This window comes from Juglans microcarpa x Juglans regia, chromosome 5D (assembly GCF_004785595.1).
Source record: "Juglans microcarpa x Juglans regia isolate MS1-56 chromosome 5D, Jm3101_v1.0, whole genome shotgun sequence".
Taxonomy (NCBI): Eukaryota; Viridiplantae; Streptophyta; class Magnoliopsida; order Fagales; family Juglandaceae; genus Juglans; species Juglans microcarpa x Juglans regia.
In genome coordinates this window covers 19,397,244-19,422,366 of record NC_054602.1, presented here as the reverse complement: position 1 = coordinate 19,422,366, position 25,123 = coordinate 19,397,244, and the positions used below count along the sequence as shown (strand labels likewise).

Here is a 25,123-nt window from a genome sequence, read left to right as displayed (position 1 = left end):
CCACAGCCTTACTTCTTCCCAGATGATGCTTTGGAACCCACTGAATTGTCCCTACCAATAAGCAAGCATAATCCTCTGTGTATTTCATGCAAGATGCTTATAGGGATTTTGAAAACTCCCATACTATATGTAAGTATTGCTTGAATGATTTAAAACTTCTTTTCCAGCTTGAGAAAGATATTTCAATTTCCAGTTTGAAAGCCTTGCTCTTACTCTATCCACAATACCATTGAAAGAAGCAACTCGAGATCTTTCTACCATTGCAGGAAGGGCTAGGTACTTTTCATAAGGTTCAATGGCTCTAAACACGGCAATTATGATCAGAATATCTTTCACATCTGCTCCCAAAATGCGAAAGAAGTGTTACTTTCATTTTATTACTACATGCTATATAATTAAAATTACTTATATAATATAGGACTATATAATCTTAGTCCCACAGTGCATAATAATTACTCATTAATATCTGTCATATCAATAACATTATGTAGGTATTACGCTTGATGGATTAAAAGCACTCGGACTCAATATGTATCTCTATAAGGATTATGAAAATTAAGTTAAATGCTTGAGCTTGGATTTTTAGATCAAATTAGAGGGAGAAGATTAAAAATATGTAGGGGAAAAAGCAAAGATGATCAGCATATATAAGTCCTTTTCATGGGTGGGCGCGTCTTTATAAAATCATGTTTGACTCCTAATTTCATTGATGGTCGGATATATATATAAAAAAAAAAAAAGATTCTAATATATATATATATATATATATATTATAATGAAATATTTGTTCTATTTATAATCAGTGTAGAATACATCAACTATTTGATAAGATTTAATTGATATGATTTAAATTTTAAATCAAATTATAATAGGTAAGCCCTCTACTATCTATGCGGACCGTTAAATGAATTAAAGACCTTTCGCTGTATGATTGATGATATTTATGCCCTGCGTGGGGCAAACGAGAATCGAACCACCGCTTTTAAACCGAAGTGGAGCCAGCTCTGAAACTTCCCCTCACCTAAACAAAAGATCCAAACGCACGGCCCATTTCACACATTCCTCTTCCCTCTCTCTCTCGTCCCTTGCGCCGAATCTCCATCTGAACAAAAGATCCAAACGCTCGACCATCTCTGCTCTGCCTCTCGAGTCCCCGAGTCCCCGCAGCCGTCTCTCACGCTCAGCCCCTCTCTCACGCCGTCAACAGCCCATCGCCGTCGACACTGTTGGTCCGTTCTGTTCTCCTCCGCTTCCAGTTGTTCCCGAGGCTACAGAATCACAGATATTGTTTTCCCCTCTCTCGGCGGGCTAATCGGTATGTGAACATATATATGCTTTTTAATTTTCAAAATCTTACATTTACTTCATGAATCATTACAATGTTTCAATTCATTGCCAATTGATTCATTTCATTCAGGGTTTTTATCGAATTTACAGATTTGGGATTTAGGGTTTTTTACAGATTTCGAAATCTGATTAGGGTTTATATTTTATAGTTTTTTTTTTGTATAGCTCCCCATCAACCTGAATCTGTATTTTATAATTGTGGAAGGTATAATTTTATATTTTATATTTTAGGATTTAGGATTTAGGATTTAGGGTTTATATATGTTGTATAGCTCCCCATCGAGGATGAACATATATAGTTCCCCATCCAGCTGAAAATAGATTGATTTCTTTCCTTTTTGTTTTTGTGGGTAATTTTGTTTGTTTGTTGTTCATATATATCTGTTAGTAGATTTGAACCTGATAATTTTTTGGGTTGGATGGATGTCAATCAGTGATTCTACTGGTTTGGTTTCTTGTGTGTTCTGTGTTTTCTTGAATCATTACAATGTTTTCTTGCATTGTGTGTATTCTCTATTTGAATTTTCTGCTATTGCATTGATGATTTTTCTTTCTCTATTAATCTTTATTCTGTGTGCATTGATATAAGGAACCCAGAAGCTTTTTCTCTTGTGCTATGTAACGAGAGGCAGGGTACTTTGCCCTTTTGGCTTGTCCATTGAACACTTATAAAAAAGTCAGTTTTGGTTGATCCTTCTTTTTTTTTTTTTTTTGTTGTGAACTGGCATCAATATGTGCATAACTGCATATTGTAAAAGCTTTAATGAGCTTCTGATTTAGGGTTTATTTTGTTGTTGCAGTTTTTTTTTTTTTTCTTTTTTTTTTTTTTTTTTTTTTTTTTATATATATCAGATTTTATATTTTTATAGTAGCAGATTTTTCTATAGCAGTTTTTTTGTTATAGCAGATTTTTTATGGCAGCAGATTTTTTACATGGGAGCAGTTTTTTTATGGCAGAATTTTTTTATGGTAGATGATTAAAACCGGAAAACCGGACCGAATCGGACCAGAACCCCGAGGGGGTCACTAGCGGGTAATCTGTTTTTGAAAATGTAAAACCGGTACATACCGGTCCTAAATTTTGTCTAAAACCAGACCGGACCGGACCAGACCAGTTACACCCCCTATCCATCACTCTCTCCAAAAACCCTAGATGATGAACGACTCACACGAAGGCTGAGTGAGTCCCCAACGAAAGATGCTGGCAACAACAACCATTCAACACCAGCGCACGTTGAATGCATCCACCCCTTTTAAGATTCAATCGCCATGTCTAGGTTGGTGTGTTCTAGCTCCTCTCTCTCTCTCTCTCTCTCTCTCTCCCCCTCCCGTGCGTGTGAGTTCAAGATTAAGGGTTTATTTCTTTTTCCCTCCGTCTATATCAAGTCTAGTCTTTCCCGAGTTCGCCGTCCTGTGATGACTCGGTCCCCTTTTTCCTGGAGCTATTTGAGTTGGGGATTTGTAGCCATCTGGGTGCCTAGGTTCCTATTATGCAATGTTTTGGGATTGAATAAGATTCATAGAATCATTGGGTCTCAGATGAAAAATGTTTAGGAGTAAAATTTAGGTTCTTAGATTGTTTAATTTATAGTTGTTTTCTATTTAAAACGAATATTGGATTTGAAGGGTGAAAATCTTAATGATCTGGTATCCTTATATCAGTTGAAAAAGTATATTTGGTTTAATTAGCGTCTAGGTTTTGATTATGATGTGGGAGTTTTGAAGTTGGCATTGAAGCTAAATTAAGCAGCTTTATCATGTGCTATTAACCCCATATTTTGTATCTTAACTGTATGTTTCTTATTGTTTGTAATGGGGTTGAACTATGGCCTTGTGACTATTATGCTTGATTAAAACAATTTAATACTTGAATCTAATAAAACCTTCCAGCTACATGGGGCTACTAGAAATCTCAAATGTTTGTGCCCGCTTTGTATTTTGTTACATTATGTTTTTAATTCAGAAATAGAGGGAGCTTGCAATTACCAAAGGTTCAAAATCATGGTGAAAGAGACATTTAAATTTATACTTTTCTTAGATAAAAATGAAAAACATTGCTGTTCTGTGAGATTTGCTAGATATTTGTGCTTCTACATTGTGAGGTGGCCAGGGTCGTGGGATATTTTTTCACGAGAGTTGGTTGTCATGGGTCATGCCTCTTAGATTGGTGGACTTCCATGCAAGTTGGCGAGGCATTCAGGGTAACTCACAGGTGGCGGCCATTTGGTGTATGGTTCCTATTTGTTTGTGTTGGTGTATCTGGAGGGAAAGAAATGCAAGAAGCTTTAAAGATTGTGAGAGAACGGAGGAACTAAAACATTTCTTCTTTGAGTCATTGCTTTTATGTCTTTATTCTCTTGATCTTAGAATGTTTTTAGGTGTTCTTTTGTATACTTCTTGTATACACGGGCTAAGCCTATTTCATTTGTATTAATAAAATTACTCTTATAAAAAAAAAAAAAAAAATTCATTGCTTTTATGGGTGGGAACCATTGTTTGTAACGGTCTAAATGTTCATGACTTTCTTCTTTCGATTGTAAACCCTAGCTAGGTGTTTCTCATGTATACTACCTGGGTACCTGGACTTTGCCTTTTTCTATTAATAAAATTTCTATGGTTACCTATCAAAAAAAAAAAACAAAAAAAATTGCTAGATATTTGTATTGCTAACTTACATTATTCTGAAATCTGCAGACTTTTGATGTTTCAAAATATAAGAATTGCTGCACATTCCATCCTCAGAAACCAGCGGAGCAGCTATCCAGAAGTAAGAAAGTATGTAGGCCTTGCTACGGTTGGGCTGCATCTGCCCCAATACAGTTTATGCTTCTATAATAGGTTTTCAAGGAGGCAAAATGCTTCGTTATCAATGTACAAGACCAAGAAGAGTTTTGGCCTTTGTATTTCCAGGAATTTCTCTGCTATCTCAGCAAGCAGTGTAGTGACAAATCATGCTCAAGTTGCTTGGAAAAGGCTCTACCAAAAATATTCCCCCAATGGTCATTCTTTTCCCCCCATAAATAGGATTGCTCAGGCAGTCAGCTTGTCCTTGACACGCTCTCACTTGCTAGTTCCCAGTATTTTTGCATTCACCTGTGGACAGCTAGCATGGGCACAAAGAACGCTGGCAGACTCGGAACATTACCCATCACCGAACACTTTGTATATGCGTGCACAAGATGGCCATGCGTATATGACCTCATTATTGTTCTCAGTAGTAGAAGGTGTAGTCTTGTTAGTGAGGGCTCTCTATTTAGCAATTTTGTTTTCGCCCAGCGTCATGATGGCACCATTTGTGGATTATTTTGGACCTCAATATAGGAAAATGTGGCTTCAGATTGTTCTTCGGACACTTGAAAAAGCAGGTCCTGCATTTATAAAATGGGGTCAATGGGCAGCCACACGACCAGATCTTTTCCCTAGAGATTTATGCACCAAGCTTTCAGAGCTTCACAGTAAAGCTCCTGAACATAGCTTTGCCTACACAAGGAAAACTATTGAAAGAGCATTTGGTCGCGAGCTTTCTGAAATTTTTGAGAATTTTGAAGAGTCACCTGTAGCATCTGGAAGTATTGCTCAGGTGCATCGAGCTTCTTTGAGATGTCGATACCCTGGTCAACAGGTTAAGCCCATGGTGGTTGCGGTAAAGGTTAGACATCCTGGTGTTGGTGAATCAATCAGGAGGGATTTCATGATAATAAATTTTGTAGCAAAAATATCAAACTTCATCCCTACACTGAAGTGGTTGAGATTGGATGAAAGTGTACAGCAGTTTGCAGTTTTCATGATGTCTCAAGTTGACCTTGCGAGGGAAGCTGCTCATTTGAGCCGCTTTATTTATAATTTCCGTCGATGGAAGAATGTTTCATTCCCTAAGCCAGTGTATCCACTTGTGCATCCTGCTGTCCTGGTTGAAAGTTATGAACAAGGGGAAAGTGTCTCACACTATGTTGATGACCTTGAAGGACATGACCGGATTAAATCTGCACTTGCTCATATTGGGACTCATGCACTTTTGAAGATGCTTTTGGTAACACCTCATATTTTAATTTGATACAGCTTGCAATGATTCTATTCATTTGGCATTGGTAATTGCATTGATTATATTCCATAATAAAATCCTGATAACCCAGATGATTAGCAATTCTTACTGGATGAACTAGTCAAGGTACTCTAGTTTCATGCCTTGAAATTAACCAGGTCAAGATCCCTAAGGGTATTACAGCAAATGACTTATAACAGAGGGTACTAAAGCTAATTAACCATAGCAAGATCCCTCTCTCTCTCTCTCTCTCTCTCTCTCTCTCTCTCTCTCTCTCTCTCTCTCTCTCTGCCTTTCCCTCTCCCTGAACCTTCGTATTTTTTGTTAGGCACTCTGTTAGGTTTTTCTAGGCCTTGGCTCTATATGTGCATAATTATTGACTAAGAAGACTAGTTTGTCCCATATGCATCCAATCTGATTTTGCTCATAAAATGGTATCTTTAAGGAAGTATGGAAGTAGTCCTTCTTCTACTGAAACATGGTAGCTGATGAAGGCTACTGGTTGTTCTGCTGGGAAGAAAAGGCTCTCTTTCCTTAGTTTTAAGTTCTAAAAAGTAGACATTAGGGCCCAAGGACTCCTCAATATCATTTTAAAAAGAACTAGAGAAGCATGGCATATCTAAAATATCATGATAGGGTTCTTTACAAGTAATAATTCTTCAATAATAAGCACAAAACAATATATCAAGGAAAATGAAAGAAGAAAGAAGAAAGAAGAGAAGAATAACTCCTTTTCTACTATTTCATGCCCAATTTAAGATGTATATTAAGCATGTATCTTTGGATTGTTTTCACTTTTTAAATGTAACATTTTTTGGCTTCCAAGACATTAGAATTTCTTCTTTCAGGTGGACAACTTTATTCATGCGGACATGCATCCTGGAAATATCCTTGTCCGGGTGACTCAGAGCAAGTCTCCTCGAAAACGGCTTTTCAAATCAAAGCCTCATGTCATTTTCCTTGATGTAGGGATGACTGCTGAACTTTCAGGAAGCGATCGAATAAACTTAATTGACTTTTTTAAGGCCGTTGCCCGTCGAGATGGCCGCACCGCAGCAGAGTGCACACTTAGATTATCAAAACAACAAAACTGCCCAAATCCAAAGGCTTTTATTGAGGTAATATGTTAAGAAAATTTAATACTTAATTTCAGGAGTAATTGGTCAAAGCACATGAAATTATGACTATGTTTTGACAATAGTTTTTCGAAAAAAGAAAAAAAAATGCCAATTGTTTTTCAAAATTACTTTTTTAAATAAGCAAACGTGCTCCATATTTTCTAGGTAGCACCATAGAAATATGGGTTGAAAATCTTTTCTTGAATCATGACATGCCGTTCTTTTAATAAAAGCTACATTGGTCTACCGATTAACTGGTGTTTATTTCTCATTATAAGAAGCGTATTATGAAGCATTCTTATTTTTATAATAGTTATGGTCATAAATCACAGTTTCTTCAGTTGTCTGATAGTTTCTTACTTGTTTGAGTGTATTTCCTCGGTTAAATTTCTATGAAGACCAACTTTTCTTCTTGCTAAGATCCTGTATATTCTAATTTTCTCGTATGGTGTTTGAACCATTTGCTGCATAGAAGTTTCCTGAATACCTTGTTTTACAGGAAGTGGAAGAGTCATTCACTTTCTGGGGTACTCCTGAAGGTGATCTAATCCATCCCGCTGAGTGCATGCAGCAATTGCTTGAGAAAGTTAGGCGTCATAGAGTCAACGTTGATGGCAATGTGTGCACTGTATTGGTAACAACATTGGTTCTCGAGGTAATGTTTCTTCTTTTTGCCCTATCAGCTCAATTGTGATATGCCCATTAAAAATCGAAGTATCCCACATTGTTGGTCGTATGGACTATCCTTAAATGTTATAAATGAGATAGATTTGGTTGGCTGGCTGAAGGACCCTGTACTTATGAAGTGCTCTGTATTTGCTGAATGCTGAGTCATCCATCTAATTATTCACTGCTATCAGTAACTGTTGATGTGATCCATTTTGCTGATTTTGGTAATTGGTTATATTATGTAGGGTTGGCAGCAGAAGCTTGATCCTTCATACGACGTGATGCAGACATTGCAAACGCTTCTGCTTAGAGCTGATTGGGCAAAGTCTCTTTCCTACACAATTGAAGGGCTAATGGCTCCATAAGGTTCTTATATGTCGTTAATGCACCTATGAAACAATTTTGGCCATTCCAAAACCTTAGATACCAGTCCTAAGGTGTCTAGGTCTTTTTTTTTTTTTTTTTTTTACCCTTTTTTTCATCATCACTTTTCTTTTTCAAAAAATTTTGCTGTCTTCAATTCGATTTGTGAAGGTCTTATCCTTCTGTATTTACCTTATTTAACAATCACTACTGTTAACTGTGAGCCTCACAATTTAGAAGCAAAAACGCTAAAAAAGAGAGTAATATAGACGAATAAAATGGTGATGGGCAATTCTTTCATGTTCAGTCTACATTTTGTACAGAGACCGTCTTCCTATGGTAAGAACCATAATAATATCAGTTTTTTCTTGTCTTTCTGTTTAATGTGTGTATCTAATAATTTAAGTGGAATATGCATATTGCATTCTAATGGACTTGGCTTTTAGATTTCTGTGGATGGTTCATTTGATGCGGTTGCTTCTGTATCACCCTTTTATAATCTATTCTTGTGACATCAAATGATTGAAAAATAGTTATTTTCTACTTATTTGTTAATTTATTTGATATCATTGGAGATGATAACAGGATTGAACAGCACTTTTCATGAGAGGAGATGTGAGTTGCGGTGTTGCCTACTTAGTTTCCTTAATGTGCGTGTTTTTAAAATCAACAACTGAAAATAGGAATTACAGCCTACAGGCGTTACCTAGATTACATTACATATTAACAAAAAATTGCATCCACTAGTGAAAATTGCATTTGGGTTTCGTTAAGCTGGTTTTGCAAGTCTATCCCTTCACAGAATAACACCTATTGTCAGAATAGCCTATATGAAAAAAGAAAAAGAAAACCCTCTTGTCAGAATAGACATGAATAAGTCATTTGAGGATTCCAAAAAAATTGAGTTGCTAACAAAGCATTCTTTTTCAAATATGAAAACAGAGGGATTTTGATAAGACAAAGTGCATCAATCCATGCTTGAAAAATTGAGACTGAAAGAGAGAATAGGAGAAAAGTCGTAACATAGTTTTGTCAAAGAATCAGCCTGTACAAGTTCTTCTGTTGCAGCCATGTGATATATAGACACATGGAACCATGTCTGGCTTTGGGATTTCAGGTGGCAACTCTGCAACTAAATTTAAAAGTTCAGACTTGGGATTCATGCATTCTTGAAGTGGTGGAGAGTTGACTATTTCAGCATAATGAACTGGAAGTGCTTGAAATAAATGGGAAGACTGCTGACCCTTCAATTTAAACATCTCGTGCCACACATTCTTGCGGGTTCGTCATGCAGAGAAGCCATGAAATACTGCCTGATACCAATTTCTAGCTGCCATAGTAGAATTGGGATACACAAAACAAACAACTATAGAATGTGATCGTGTGAATATAAATGTATTGCAATATGATCCAATAAAATTGAAATAAACGCAAAAAGGTTTATCACATTCTAACATTAGTGAAGATATTGACCTCAAACCCATTCAAGCGATTGTTGGCTTCAAGTAAATCCTTGTTATTCTCATATCTGGCGATGCTCCTCTCAAGTTGAGTGCAGAAAATGACTAATGGATCCCAACTCAAATCTGATGTGATCTGAAGGATATCACAAACTATACCCCAATGCTTCTGAAAGTGTTCGAGGTTATCACCATGAACGACCTGAAGGGTTGGGTGTAAAGTACAAGACGATTCTATCAAAGTGTCGAAGGCAGATTACAGAATTCTTGTTGGTTTTATTTTTTGATTTTCTGTATACAAAATTTATTGGTAAACTGTAATAGCACCGTTTATATATAGGTCAAATTTTTCTGGGTGTAATTCATATTTGATGGCCCCCTTGGAGTTCATTTCCATGTGGGGAAAGAAAACAGTGGCATTTGCAATTTTGCATTGATGTTCGTGTAAATGTTTTAAGTTCTAGATGCAAATCGAGTAAAAGATGCAGTTCACACTTACTAGTGATCAATGGATGCAGTATTGTGTCGAAATTATCTAACTTTACCTTGAATACATAAATGCAGACTTTACAACAAGGTGGTTTTCATCCATATTGCTTGCCAAGGCCATTAGAAAGATGTCCAAACTCGTTATTTTGAAAGATTATCTTTTTCATTTGAGGAGTTATTTTCCACTAATTCCTGTTTATGGAGTATGGTGAAGAAAATTATGGTACGACAGATTTGTTTAATTGGCCAAGCTTGTTTGAGCTTTTTATCTGGATTAATTAGTTGTCATCAGGGACTAGATAATGTAATAAAATATTTGCTTCCCTTGGCTGGCTTTCTAGAATCTAAACATAGTAAAGGGCTTTGCTGCAATCCATGAGCAATGGCTGCTAAACATAGTTATCTCCTAAGAATTCGTTTTCTTGTACATATCCAATAGATTTGCATGTATAACTAAATGTTTAGATGTGTAGATGGGTTGGAGCTATATAGTTTGAACATTTCTCTGCTACTCTGCAAGCTTAGCATGGAAGTTATCGAGGAAAGGCAAAATAAAAATAGTTGTCCTTTTTGTGCAAATTGTTCCTAGAGTTGAAATTTTATCTGGTGGCCAGGATTTTCATGCCGCTTACCATTGCAGAGTCTAGAAAGTGGCTCGCAGGGTTTAAGTTCGTAGTTTGCATAGGTTTGGATGCTGCTGCTGCTTATAATGCTTGTCCATTTCGATTTCTATAAATACAAAAGGTGACCTTTGATTCATGCAATAGGCAAGTGAACTAATGGATTTTCCAATAGAAAACATAGTCTACATTCTTAGACGACTTTAGATTTATAAATGAACTGTAATTTTTGCCACAATGTCATCCCTTGATGGGTTGAATGCTTAGAAAAAGAAACAAAAAACAGAGAAGGTTAACTGTATTATGTTTTGATATAAAACTGGGGCAATCATGCTGCCTGCATGATGAGTTCAATACTTTCAAATACTGCATACATGGGAAAGGTTGCAGCAGTGGTCTTAGTTCATGACTCATGACCAATCCGTTCATCTTCTGGAAAATGAAGAGAAACTGTAATTTGGTTCTGAAATGAAGAGAAGCCGTTGATGCTTGTCAGCTATGTCCTTGAAGACTTGCTCATTGGCATCTATTTCCTGCAAAACGCCATTACATATATTGAAGATTATATATATAAAAAAAAAAAAAAAAAGCCAATAGTATTTTTCTGCAACAACAATGGCAGCAGATTTCCATACCAGTTTTAACGATTTGCTTTTCCCAAACAAGCTTGGTGCCTAGCTAGGATCTCCCGGGATCAATATCCCCTATAGAAACATGATTGGGTGCAGCGCTAACGAAAATGTCCAACACAAAAAGAAGAGGACTTTCATCAACGCTGCACTCAATGATGTTTCTCAATCTGGGAGTCTCCTAAATCCATACTCCAACTTACTGCAACAGACCCAGAGATCTCGGTGCGTTCATCACGTCTGTAAATAAGCCTTATAAATCCAAATGTATAGTACACCGATTTGTATTGATTTGTACTACCATTTTACTCAGTTGCCAGATTTTGAACTACTGCTACCGTCGATTAAGGCTGCTGGCCCAAATATTAAAATGCTTTGATGCAGATGCCATTTGTACTGGTTAATATTGTACTGTAATCTTGTACTGCATTTCAGATCGCCCCAAGCCCCTAAAGTCTAAACCATCTCTTTCTTTTCTTTTCTGGTATACCAAATTATGAGATCCTTCCTTTTTCTCTTTTCTAAAAACATTCCCTAATTTCGTAACTTCTGCCATTTGGGTAGCCTTCTCCATCCTCGGCTGATATTTCTCCTATATGTTGATTATAGGCTTGAAATTTTTCATGCGACAGCTTGGAAAAGGGTCGTTAATGGTGGGTCCTTGCATTTACATTGACATATTACCACTTCTTCAATATAGCTAAAGAAAATAGAGAATAACTTAGAACCGGTCCGTCTGTCATATTATAAAAAACAGCCCACCAATAAGTAATCACCACATAAGCGGTCCATTTGAAAAACATATGGGACTGCATGTAGGAGCCTCCTTCGCTCAAACCCCTCATCTGGGTCATCTCTTCTATGCTCAAACCCATCTCCTTCACTCAAACCCGTCGAAGCCTCCAGCGTCGCAGCCCGACAAACCCCTCCCTCTTTGCCACTTTGCCTTCTCCCCCTCTTCGCCACAACCGACGACGACCCCATTCTCCGCCACTCTCCCTTCCCTCTTTGCTAATTCTCGCACGGAAACCCCCCCTTTCCAAAAACCTCCTCATTGCCAGAGAATTATCAACTCTGATTCAAAAGATAAAAGTCCAAACAGATGAAGACGAAGACAAAAACAGGTTCTTGTCATCTTCTTCTTCGCATGCCCTAAACCTTCCTTCCTGCCACAAAGTCGTGCCTTTCCACGAAGGGATGACTCTTCCCTCCCTTTGTCTTCCAACATATGTGTTCCCAATATCAACTGGAATTCATGGAAACAAGTAAAACAAGTTCAATAAACAAGAAACTACGTCACATAATACAACTCCTCCTGTTGGAATGCTACCAAAATGACAAGTTCTATCGAAACTTTAACTTTGACAAGTTGGAATGCACTTCTGGTCCTGATCTTTTGATTTATGTATTTCACAAGAACTAGAAACACCACTTATTCAATTCCACGAAATTCATAATCGAACTTCAGTTCTAAACAAAATTATACGCAAATTCTGAAGTAGATCTACTCAAATACTTGATAGACCACAAGTCCAAAAGATTTATCTGACGATGAAAAACCTCAAAACTCAAAATCCCAATAGAAAAATAAAAATTTATATATTTTTATAGCCATAATAAACTTCCTGAAGCTGGATTTGGGTATCTGCAAAATAACTAAGGGGAGGGGAATCTATGAAATTCTATGTTATCATACATTAGAAAACCACTAAATAGAGTAATGGTGGGCGACAGAGATGGTGGGCAGTTGTTAAGCGACGGAGATGGTGGGTGCGACAAAGATGGTGGTGCTGAAATTGGTGGCCGACGAAACTGTTGAGGAGTTCGACGGCATAGGGGCGTTCGACTGAGGGCACTGGAGTGGGGCGTTCGATGGTGACTGGCAATGTAAGAACACACTCAGAAAATTATCACAATTCTGATCATCGAGGGATCAATTCCTCCAGGAATGACTTTATTAATCTTCTTCAATGCATTACATCAAAGACTACCTCCCTTTTTATATACATTACAGACGTTAAGTCAGTTAGGAATTAAGGGCATTTCAGTACATCTCTTTAGCTAAGTAAGGGTACAAGGGTAATCACAGACTACTTAAATGACATGTGCCATCACATGTACAACTAATAGCCTAACTGTTTATTGCTAGTCTTCAGTCAATGGCTCACCTCTCCTTCAGACTTCTTCCATCATTATTTACCTTAATGATCATAACAGGTTGACGGCACTAGATTGGGGCGTTCGACAGATCTGCAGTTTGTGAAGGGGGCGAATTCCTTCGACTGGGTTGAGTTTCAAGAGATGTTTTGGCAGGGGTGTTTGACTGGGACGTTCGGGAATGAGATGATCTCATGTTAATTGTGTGGAATTGCTGACGTGTCAGCTTACAATTGGTGGCTGGTATTCTCTTAAAAACAGTCAGACTACTCCAAAGTGTTTCTGAAAATAATAATAGGATTATTACCCTTCTACTACTTATTTATTACTTTTTTTATATTTAATTTTTAATTTTTTTTTTACTTAATAGTTAAGGAAGTGACTATTAGTAAAATTAAATATATATTTTTTTAATGATTGAGGATGTGAAAAAAATATTTAAAAGAAAATGATAAAAAATAAAATATTTCAAATATAGTAAAAGTAGTAAAGGAATAGTCAATGAGTTGCAAGGGCATCATTACCCTATAGTTAATGAGTCATCTTAGCTGTCATTCTTGGTGACCGAATTTTGGGTTCATTGGTACGAAGAAGATATAGAAATGGATAGTCTTTTGTGTATTACGTGACAAAAATTGAGGCACAAATGCAGGCTCGGCGTTTTTAAGGAGTTGTTATTATCACATCAAAGGAAGCGGCACTTGCTGATTATGGAATAGGGAAAATATATTTGTAATTATCAATTAAGTAACTGCTACGTAATTATTTTTAAAAAAAATAAATAAAATATAAGACTATAGATGATAAATGATCCGGTTGAACTGACTGTTTCGGTCCTGACCGGACCGGACCAAGGCTGAGACCGATTGGTCTCGGTCCACCTTTTAGAGGTTCGAAAAGTTTCGGTCTGGTCCACGGTCTAGGGTTTTTCCGGACCAGACCAGACCGAATGAAAAATAAAAAATATATATTATATATATATTATTTATATAATAATTGTACAATTAACAATATAAAATTTTAAATATATTATTAATACTTATTAATATTCTATAAATTAACAATATTTTTTAAATATCTTCATCTAACCTATCACTATTAACAAAATAAAATTTTAAATATGTTATTAACACTTGTTAATATTCTATGAATTAACTAATTTATAATATCAATTAGTTAATTATATAGTAATTATATAAATTAATAATATAATTTTCATCTAATTTATTATCATTGACCAAATAAAATATTTTTTTATTGAGTTTGTTACATAATACACATTAATAAGTTACTTAATTTAATTTAGTATTTTAAATAAATTTTTTTATTAATTATTTATACAAATAAAGAAAAAAAAATTAGGCCGGACCCAATGGACCGATCGGACCGATAGCTATCGGTCCAGTCCGGTCCCTATGGGTGTCCGGTCCAATCTGGTCCGAAAAAATGATGGACTGAAAATATTCGGTCCATCGCTGGACCGGACCATTTGTATCCTTACATGGGACTCACATGAAAAAATTAATTTTTTAATAGTGGATCCCATTGTTTTTCATTGTAATTACGCATCGTTTACGTACTTCATAATTGTATGTAGAATTACTCTATGGAATATAATTGACAGCGAGTACTATGAATTAATCTAGTCCTCTAGGGAAACAACTGTGTATCGCATTCACGAATGTGTTCGAAGTTACCATAGGTTGCTAGCACAAAATCACTTTTTTATTTTTACATTTTTTATTTTTATATTATTTTAATGTATTTAAATATTTTTTGTAAAAAAAAAATACCAATACACTAAAAATTACTTTTTTAATCATTAAATAAAAAAAAATTAAAAAAATTAAATACATAAACGGTCAAAATGAGAGAGTAAACTCAGGCGGTATATTAGCATTTTTCCTTACTATTATGCTACATACACAACCTATATAAAATTATGAGAAGTATCGTAGTTATAAAAAATTTAATAAAAATAAATTTATGAATTGATATGATTTTATGTTAAAATATTTAACTTACAATTAAGAAAAATTAAGTAGTATGCATAGAAATAAATTTTAGATGTCATGATATCCTAATAAATATTTCAACGAATTTTTGATCGATGTAAATTATTAAATAGTCTATAAAAAAAATGCTATCCTTTATTTTATTTCGACCAACAAGGTTAAAATTTCCGAAATATGAATATTTTTCTATTTGAGAATTAATGCGAGTCAACTATGAGATATGTTGGTAATATTTCATCTAGTGGTTTATCGATAATGCCATATCGAAAGAAATAAACCAAGATCGATAAAATTTTATTATAACTATATGAATTTTCTGGAGTTGTGTTGAAGATGTGTTTCACTGCTACGCACTCCAGACTTCCTGCAACCAAGTAGTAAGAGGGCTTGGGGGTTGAAGGGAAACCCTCTGATACCTAAGTTAGTAACGATAAGTGTAATCTCAGAGCCAAAATATTCTAAAGATTTTATTAGCATACATGGATCCTTTAAATAGAGAGCTTATCATCTTGAGACCGCCTAGATTAATTGCCTTGCCTACTATTTGAAATTTGAATCCTGATTCTTACAAGCTATTCACTTGTTTCAAATCCTTCTAAGTGGGTGGGCATTTCCCTTAATGATTGACCTGAATCCTACTAGGTTAGGGGGTGTTTAGGTGTTGAGTGACTTATTGGGCCCCCATGGCCCAAGGCCCAGGGTGGTATTAAAGTCCTTCTAATTATCCTGCGAAGTCTCATTTCATACGTCATTTTGTTGCGGAGTTTTAACACAGGTACACTCATGAATGATGCCATGGGCATGAAACTAATTTTGGAGATTATGAGAACGAAATTCCGGGCCATTATCAATTCAGATAAATTTAATTGTGGAGTTAAATTGATTTTTTATAAGAGCGAAGAAATGCATCAAATGACTAAAAGTTTCTGATTTAAAACGCATTAAATAACTCCATGTGGTGCGTGAAAAATCATCAACAATAGTAAAAAAATAATGTGCTCCACAAATGAAAGCGGTAGAATAACTACCCCAAATATCGCAATAAATGAGGTTAAAAGGAATCATACTTTTATTAGCATGAAGGGAAAAAGGCAAGTGGATGTGCTTAGAACGAGCACAAACATCACAATGAGAAAAAAAATATAGACTATAAAAAACATTAGGAATAGTAAAGTTGGAAGGATGACCTAGAAGTTGATGTCATAGTGTCTTATTAGCAAGATGGTGGACAGAGAAAGCAGCAAACTGTTGAGGTTGAAAGATATAGAGCCCATTGCAAGCTTCACCCGCTCCAATCAACCTCTTCAACTAAAGGTCCTAGAAACAATTAGAAGATGAGAAAATTGCTACATAGGATAAATGTTTAGTAAGTTGAGGGACAGAGAGGAGATTATAATAAAATCTAGGGACATAAAGGACATTTAGGAGGTTGAGGGTTTCGAATAACATTATAGAGCCTATGCCTTCAATGGGGACAACCTTCTCCATGGGTAAGTGAATCATGCAAGCCATGGGTGGCCGTCGGAGGCTTGAGAAAGATAATCGGCAGTGGCTCATATGATCACTAGCACCACTGTCGATGATCCAGTCCATTTGTAAGTCAAAAGAACAAGAAATTGTTAAGGAGTTACCCATAAGATTTTCCGCTGGAGGAGGGGGATGAAGTAGTGTCATGAGTTGCTGGTAGCTCTCCAGCGAGAGGCCTAGGACCAGACTTGAGATGGAACCAATGAGATTGGCAGCATCAGGCGGCTTACCAAGAAGAGAGGGCTTGCGATTGTTACGGGGTTCACACCCGGGCGGGTAGCCGATGAGAAGCCAACAGTGATGATGGAGATGACCATCTTTGCTGTATTCGATGCATTTTAAAGGTGGTCGATCGGTATGAGAGGATCAAGCAGCAAGGGCGAGATTTTCCGATTGTAATAAGGGGACTTGGAGAAGGCATTGTTATTCTTCTTGGAAGAGGATGGAGAAAACTTTGTTGAGAGGTGGAAAAAGGTCAGTGGTGAGGATTTGGGTTCGAAGAGCAGCGAATGAATCATAGAAATTGGGACACACGTTCGTCCTCAGCCCTTTTCTCCAAGGTGTTGGCATCGGTGAGTGGTTGAAGATTGCCGAGTTCATCCCATAATTGTTTGATGTTATAGCAATCAGGGATGGAGAGTTGATGTTGGTGAAGGTTTGATATTTTTGTTTGAGGTCATCATGATAGTCCAGTGAATTGGCTAGGGAAGGGGTTATGTTACTTAGAATCTAAGTGAGGACCATATCTTTGCTCTTGCTCCATTGGGCATAATCGGTGGAAGTGGTGGCCGGAGCTTTGAGAGTGCCATCAATAAAATAGAGTTTGTTTTTGGCATTGAGGGCTTGACGAAGTTCACGTTGCTATTTGGAAAAATTTTCTCCAGTGAGAAAGTTGGAGACAAGGACGAGGCTGGGAGAATCGGAGGGATGAAGAAGATATGAGAAGGAAATTTGGGAAGCATCGGAAGAGGAAGCTATGGAGGCTGTGAAAAGGTATGTTAGGGTCGATTTTTAGCTGATACCATGTTAGGAATATAAATTGGTAGAATAACCTCTCGTATTATTCATTGATTTCATATGCAAATATATAAGCATGAGTAGATGATTTATACATGGAAAGAAAGACAAATTAATTAGCTATACAGAAATTGTGTAACTACCAATTAACTAAATTGGTGGGATTGCTAAAATTAAATGATTATGTGCTGTAATACAATGGATGAGGTCCATAATAGAGTCTAATAAACATATATAGGAACATTTATTTTCCTTCTTTTTCCTCGAAAAGCTATTTTTCGATATTTTTTGATATTACAAAATTATATACCATTAATGCATATACATCCTGTTGAATATGATGGGACTTTACAATGCAGACATTTACCACAAACTTTTTACAAGGATGGCTCTATAGTCACCGCTCCCAGCTTCTAGTAGCTCCGCTGGGAGCTACCGTTAGTTATAAGATTTTTTTTTTTTTTTTGCTTTTTCATATATGTATTTTTTAACATTTTTAAATATTTTTAACAAAAAGGAAAAATATAATATTATTAAAAAATACATCTTTAATCAATAAGTAAAAAAAATTAAAACAATAATAAAAAATGGGAGCGGAGCTACCAGTGGTAGGCCCCAGTGTATCATTTCCTTTTTAACAAAGGGTAACTCTTCATTGGGGCTGAAAGCTATCACTTGTGGCCACCAGCCTCTGATTAAAGACATCGTGTCAAATAGACTTGAATCCTTCTGGGATCATATATGGCCATCGGCTTGTTTAAAAAATTTTTGATCATTGGCTATTCATTTTGAAAATGAGATATCTTGTTAAAAATACAAAAGGAGGCAAGCCAGACCCTTTGCAGCTAATAAACTTATTTATGACCTTTTGACCATTTGAGATCGACGTACGTGTTACTTGTGTCCATTGTCGCATGACAAACTTTTCTCTGCCAAATAACACATTTGTCAAATGAAAGGGTAAGTGAGAAGGAGTAACCGGATGTGACTAATGCCCTACTTGGGCGTGATTATAGTAAGCACCATACCCGTAATTGAGAATCAGACAGATCAAAGAGGCCTAAATATCGAGAAACTCTCAAATTGGATTTGAGTCATAGCTTAGATTCTAATTCTAATATTATTAGGGAATTCAACGAATCTTTAGGTGACTATTATCTTAGTTTAAGGTGAATTCTTATTCAGATTCGAACCCAAGACTTACATGCCACCAGTCAACTTAGTGGTGGCATGGTGAAATGGCCATATTTGTTGTTAGTGTATGTATGTGCCCTCCGTATATAGTCTGTATGAGAAATATCATGATCATATCATATGAAGGGCCATATATATATATATATATATATATATATATATATTACATTTTCAGTATCTAATTAATGAACTGCATGTACAAGATAACTATGTTCAAATATGCTTAGAAATATTAAGCATGTATTTTACACATAAAGAAAAGAATATATTCCTATCTATAGATGTACATGAAAAAGCAACAAAATAGAAATGATCTTCAGATAAATAATGATGTCTATAATAATCTGATTGATGATCTTCTACGAAAAACAATCTTACCCTCGGCATCTTCATGCATAATAGGTAAAACTTCATCAGGAGGAGTGTGGCGCCAGATTGTAGGCTTATCCAAATGATGCCCAATCTGAGCAAATTTGTCAGCAGCCCTATTGCCTTCCCTATAGACATGAGTCGCCGTCCAATTGTCAAGCGTCAATATAATCAAGTTTATATCACTGACATGTCTCTGCACTTCTGCAGATTTAAAAGTTCTATTTTCTGCAATGTTATCGATCAATGTCTTGTCATCTCCTTCAAGCCATACATCGTTCCAACCATTTTCCAGCGCCAACTCAAGCCCCCTATGCAGTGCAGCCAGTTCTGCAATGGTGCTGTTGGCTCTCCCTATTTGTTCAGCATAACCAAGTATGAATTCAGCCTTATGGTTTCTGAATAACCCTCCAATGCTAGCCTTCCCTGCTTTACCTTTCGAAGATCCATCAAAGTTCAGTTTTGTCCAGCCAATTTTAGGCCTTTCCCATGCCACCGGAATGGCCGCGGCTTCCTTATGCAAATTGCGCAGAAATATCCGAACTGGGTTTTGGATTAGCCTTTGGCATCTCAATATATTGCTGAATGGCAACATCATATCTTCTCCAATTGATGAAAACTTTGAGGCAATAATTTATGGCTTCAGTCATAGAAAAACAATACACGAACTCGTTTTAAATCCTTTTATTCTGCAGTGGTGGTGTCGTACGTGCAGGTGGTCTATACTCTGAATTCATCCAGAAATGAAGACCATTTTTGAAATGACCATTACAAGCTAGGAACTATATATTGCTTGACGTAAGTTCCTATACAATTAAGTTAGAGTAGGGGAAAAGCAAGGGAGATTCCGGATTTCACAAAAAAGATATGTAATAATGATGAAGAAGGGCATGCAGACAGATTTCTTCAAAAACTCTCGAGCATATTCTGTAATGGAGTTTTAAAATAAAGGATTACGTCCATGAATATCACTATCTACCGTAGAAAGAAGGCTTGCGGGCGCATGCTATATTCCATGTTAACCGTTAAACTGCAACTGAAAGAAGTTTTCATTTTTTTTATTTGTTTTTTGTTTTTGGTGGCGCTGTAAGAACGTCTTCTTTTCTTATTCCAAGGAGGCAAGCCAATAGATAACTAAATTTGAATGTAACTGTAAAAACTTCTCTCTCTTTTTGTTTTTTTTTTAAACCTGAAAAAACCCAAAAACTTTTTATTTTTTTATTTTTATTCTAAAGAACAAAGCCAATCATGGCTATCTATATTGGACTATTATCTAATATTGGCATGCATGCGTTGCAACGTGCTTAAATGACAACGGTGAGAGAGATGGTCCATGGACATCTCCAACGGCTGGATGTTTCGAACACGTTCCCCTCACCATCTCCAACGTGCTTAAAATGAAAAATAATTTTAAGCACAATATTTTCATAAAAAATATTTTTATTTGATATTTTACAAAATAATTTGATTTTATAAAAATATTTTCATCTTATGATATTATTATGAAATATATTATAAAAAATAAAAATTGGGTAGGTAATTTATTAGTTATTATTACTTATTTATAAATATATTTATAAATAAAACAAAATCATTACAAATACTATGTAATAATTTGTGTGACCCAACAAATTTTAAACCATCGCATCTCACTTACAATCCAAATAAACAAAATTTTCAAAAATCATCTCGACTCAACAATTTTACTACTATTCACAAATCAACTTAACTCATCTCATCTCACTATCTAAATGGTCCTAAGTCAAAGACTGCATTAATCTTAAACTTTCTTGAAGAACTAATTTGAACATTAATTTTCTATGGTAAAAAACTATATATATTTGTCATGGGGCCGGGTACAAATTTAACGTGGCATGAATTTCGTATCACATGGTTAAGAATACCACAGTCGTGTGGGTTTGATGCTTGGATGCACCCTAGCTAGTGGCTCTTCTGTTATCCGTCTCTTAACTGTCAGATAAATGTATTGTTTCTTCAACGTATAAAATATCTATTTTCTGGTCCTTTGACTCTGTATTTCAAGGATGGGATTCTGGATTCCTTTTCTCCATCTCACTGCTTAACTTTAATTAACAAAAACATGAACAAAAAATTATTAATTGTTTTTACAAAATTAATTTTAATCACACGTTAAATTAAATATAAATAAGATACTTGGGAGTTTTTTTTTTTTCATTTTTTCCTTTTTATTGCCTCTTGAAGGGAAAAAAAAAATTTGGTACAACCGATAATTAATGAGATTTGATCACTCACAATCAAACGAATATTCCACCAATAAAGTTTTGATGTCTTTGGTGCTTTTTTATTATTATTATTATTAGTGTATTGGTATTTTTTTTTTTATTTTTTATAAAAATAAAAAGCAAAAAAAAAAAAATTGCAATAGGCAGCAAGCAGAGTGAGTACATATAGGCGGGAGAGTAGCACCACTCTTTATATATACCTATTTAGAAACTTGACATTTAAAACGCATCTTTTTTACCTATAAGCCACAACCAGTCAAGAGCAACCCCTGCAAATATACCGCCTAAAAGACACAGCACAAGCAAGTTGCCCAAAGCGTTTTGCTCAGGTCCCTACAAAATAATGAATACAACATATATCCATGAGAAAGTATCCAGCCCGATATACCATCATTTCCCGCATGAGAAAAGATATTTTTTTCGTCTTAGATTTTTTCATCATCTCTATAAATCGCTTAAAATATGTCACATCAATAAGTATGATTGGAAATGACAAGATTTAGGAGTGGTTTGGATTCAAATATGAGTTGAGATGATTTGTGAATAGTAGAATAAAAGTTAAATTATTTATTATATTTTGTGTGAGAATTTGAAAAAGTTGTTTTGGGATTTGAAAAAGTTGAATTGATTATTATATTTTGAGTGAGAATTTGGAAAAGTTATAATGATGAGATGAATTGAGATGTGTTTTGAATGCAAATGAGGCCTTAAGATGAATAATAACGTTACAATTACAACACATTATGCAACACGATATACATGTCAACGAACCTTGTAACCTTTAGGTGCCACAGTAAGGACACAGACACTGAGGTAGCCATTGGAGAGACCCAACAAAGATGTGAGCAGGATCATCCATCCCTTGTCACCATATTTAGCCGTGAAGTAGAATGCAGGGATGAGTAAGAAACGAGAAAGAATTGCAATCATAAGTCCCTTCCTGGACTCCAACTTCAAGCTGTCTACGAGTGGAATGTATCTTGATATCAGATCCCACACATTGTACATTGCAATCAGAACAGGCGCGTACCTGAAACACGATAATGCATGTCATACTAATCGGTTTAAGAGTACTGCAAACTTCATTCAAAATGCAGTTTGAAACATTTAGCAGTGCATTGAAAATGATGGAAATGATGAGGAGTTTTATAAGAAATTGGCTGTCTTAGAATCCTGTGGAAAACAATGTATTCATTCAACTTGCGATTGCGATAGGAGCAAAATGCAATGATTTTCTGTTTCATGAATTAGGAGCAGTACTTACCACAGGCCCATTCTGTGAAATCCAGTATTTTCATACAAGAACCCGGGGAAGATTGACAATGTCAACACATATATAAGAAACAAGTCAATTGCATAATCTATATTCTGGAAGAACAGTAGTTTATTGCTCAAGCGCTGCTGGTGTTTCGTGTCATCTTCATCCTGTGAAAATTTCTAAAGCATTCAAGAGACCTTAATCTCAAAAATTCGCTAAACATGATGTATTATGAGGTTAAAGAAAAGTTGCAGTACTCCTTCTCCTTGGTTTGTGTTTTTCTGGATTCCAGCAGCAGCAAGGTCAGCTGATACAGTTTTCGATCCTTCTGAGGCTGCCTTTGAGCGATAGTACTTCACTATCGGCAACTTAGGGAAGACCATCGCATAGAGAAGAATACACAGAAACACAAAGAGCGTGGACATCGCCAGGAATAACACTGGGAAAGAAAGATTTCTTTTGAAATCATCGAAAGAGTTTCAGATATTTTCATTTTATTTTATTTCTCAGTACTGATAACAATGAACACCAAAGTAATGAAATTGAGAAAGAAAATTTGTCGATTGTTAAAAAAACAGGGAGTAAACCTACTAGCACCCTTGCGAAGCCCGTTCTGAGATTTCTCAAAGGCTGCTTTTGTGAATAGCCTCAAAGCAGAGGACAGAGCCCCTGAAGCGGCGAGACCAGCAAGGAAGGACTGCAGAAGAAACAAAATGGACGTCTTAAATTAGGTTGAGCAGATGAAAACAAAGACAGAGCATGCAAACCTGAAAGAATACAAACCTGAATGAATTCAGGACACATGAAAGATAGGTCTCCAACCATTCCACCTTGAACATGGGCATGTGCAACTCCAAAACAAGCAGAAAGCAAACATATACCAACAAAAGATCCAATTCCACCTTTCCCTGATGTGGCTAAATCCAACTGTATCTCACCAAACATATATTGGAATCATCAAGGAAAATCAGAATTTGGTACGGTATGAATTACAAAGCTCAGATGGCAAAACTCGAGAGCAAAAAACTTAGGAAGATCTTTACTTACAACTAAGACCAACAAAGTACTTGCGAGGAAAAGAGTGTATCCAAATAAATTGCGCCACCTAGTGTTGATCTTTGACTCGTTGTATGCCAGTATTGCCATTGTTACAAGCGCGAATGGTTGATAAACGAGTGTAAGTACTCGTGAAGGATGGTATTTCTTGTTACGGAGAGGGAAAACTTCATTAGTTAATTCATCTTATTATCAAGAAAGCTAATCAAGTACAGGATGACATTAAGTGCATTAATGAGAAATTAGTGCCTCCATTCCAACACTCCCAGCATTTTTTTTCCCAGATCTGCACAATCTTACTTCTATTCTCGCTTCCAGATTATAGTTTTCTGTCTTTTTAAAGGTCATATATGATGTGAATTCCTAAACCAAGGCAAAAAATTGGGATGATTCCTCTCTCGGTCAAGACCACCTTAATTTATCATTCTCGCACAGTATCAAAGTTGAATTACAACAAGCAAGCTCTTTACTTTTTCCTTGCCTCAAAAGATAAAAGCCCTTGATACTGTGTATCTACATAAATTAAGCATGAGCTAATTACCGGGAATAATTTATAGTAGTAGTCTCCAATTGTCAGCATACTGTTCCATGCAACAAGGGACCCCAGCCCAAGAACAAAACAAACCAACATTGCTTTATACTTTCCCTGCTTATAATTACAGATGTTGATTCTGCATTAGTATATATAACTTGTTCTTAATTGTCATAAACTCAACTGATCATCAGTATCTTCCTCTGGAATGAAACAGTGTTCTAGTACAAACCTCGAGCCTCATTGGAGCCTTGATTTCATTAGCAATAGTCATGGCTATTCTCCCTCTTCAAGACTGCAAATAGTACTTGTACTAAAAATGGTCCAATGGAAGTGCTTGACTATGCTCTATTTGCTTTCATGGTTGTGGGTCTTTTGAGTAGCAACAAATAGGTGCAATTCCTAGAATAAGAACTTCAAAAAATATTCGAACAGATACACGAATTGTTTTAAGAGCGCAGGAGGGAGGAATAAACTCTTCAATGAATGAAAACAGAATACTTTAACATGTTCTGTGAGAAAATGTTAAAGCACTCATGAGGTCTTGAATCAACACGCGGAGCAAAATGATGTATTATACAGTTCAGAATGAGTAAAACAAAGAAACCCCATTGATAGTACAGAAGCAGCGAAATGTGCTTTAGTTTTATTGCAAGAATGGGAGCTGGACTGCAAAGTCTGAGCAAATATGGGTGTGGCCATGTGGGCAATTGAATATAAGAGATTCCTTTTACTTTTAAAGAAAAAGTGGATAGTGGCAGTGCTTGATGAATGAGTTTTGAGTTAACTTCATGAATAAAACAAGTATGAAGAGAAAACCTGGAGACCAGCCCATCTGGTTATTTCAGAAAACCAGCCCTCCAATCAAAATGCGACATGTCAGCATGTTAGCACGATTACCATGCATCCCACTACACCTGAACAGCACACTCCATTCCCCCCTAAAACCCTTTCTTCCAATTCGAACCCACACCCCGACGGCACAACAGTGGACACA

General features: G+C 36.0%; 2 protein-coding genes and 1 long non-coding RNA gene across 3 annotated transcripts; 1 reads left to right on the top strand and 2 right to left on the bottom strand.

Annotated features, from left to right (window-relative positions):
- Positions 1-972: 972 nt before the first annotated feature.
- Positions 973-7,923, top strand: LOC121265046 (probable serine/threonine-protein kinase abkC). The gene is made up of 5 exons (XM_041168496.1): positions 973-1,315; positions 4,042-5,377; positions 6,238-6,507; positions 7,007-7,162; positions 7,422-7,923. The coding sequence occupies exons 2-5, from the start codon at positions 4,049-4,051 to the stop codon at positions 7,539-7,541; spliced, it is 1,875 nt and encodes a 624-aa protein (XP_041024430.1). The 5' UTR covers positions 973-1,315; positions 4,042-4,048; the 3' UTR covers positions 7,542-7,923.
- Positions 7,924-10,396: 2,473 nt separating this feature from the next.
- LOC121265047 lies at positions 10,397-11,205 on the bottom strand. Its single transcript, XR_005940600.1, has 2 exons — positions 10,744-11,205; positions 10,397-10,641 (listed from the first exon to the last, which is right to left on the bottom strand). It is a non-coding gene; the product is annotated as an uncharacterized LOC121265047 (long non-coding RNA).
- Positions 11,206-21,455: 10,250 nt separating this feature from the next.
- LOC121266525 (equilibrative nucleotide transporter 3-like) lies at positions 21,456-24,650 on the bottom strand. The gene is made up of 10 exons (XM_041170377.1): positions 24,603-24,650; positions 24,359-24,519; positions 24,136-24,240; positions 23,586-23,741; positions 23,322-23,465; positions 23,130-23,235; positions 22,796-22,977; positions 22,545-22,705; positions 22,052-22,310; positions 21,456-21,613 (listed from the first exon to the last, which is right to left on the bottom strand). Exons 2-10 carry the CDS (start codon positions 24,398-24,400, stop codon positions 21,500-21,502), a joined length of 1,269 nt encoding a protein of 422 aa, XP_041026311.1. The 5' UTR covers positions 24,401-24,519; positions 24,603-24,650; the 3' UTR covers positions 21,456-21,499.
- Positions 24,651-25,123: the final 473 nt, after the last annotated feature.

Excerpts from the sequence above, each read along its gene's own strand:
- LOC121265046 (XM_041168496.1), top strand. The coding sequence starts at position 4,049 with ATGTTTCAAAATATAAGAATTGCTGCACATTCCATCCTCAGAAACCAG. Across the intron at positions 5,378-6,237 it reads CACTTTTGAAGATGCTTTTG|GTGGACAACTTTATTCATGC; the intron begins GTAACACCTCAT and ends TTCTTCTTTCAG. Across the intron at positions 7,163-7,421 it reads TAACAACATTGGTTCTCGAG|GGTTGGCAGCAGAAGCTTGA; the intron begins GTAATGTTTCTT and ends TATATTATGTAG.
- LOC121266525 (XM_041170377.1), bottom strand. The coding sequence starts at position 24,400 with ATGACTATTGCTAATGAAATCAAGGCTCCAATGAGGCTCGAG. Across the intron at positions 23,466-23,585 it reads GTACTTTGTTGGTCTTAGTT|TTGGATTTAGCCACATCAGG; the intron begins GTAAGTAAAGAT and ends GGTGAGATACAG. Across the intron at positions 22,706-22,795 it reads ACACAAACCAAGGAGAAGGA|GATGAAGATGACACGAAACA; the intron begins GTACTGCAACTT and ends AAATTTTCACAG.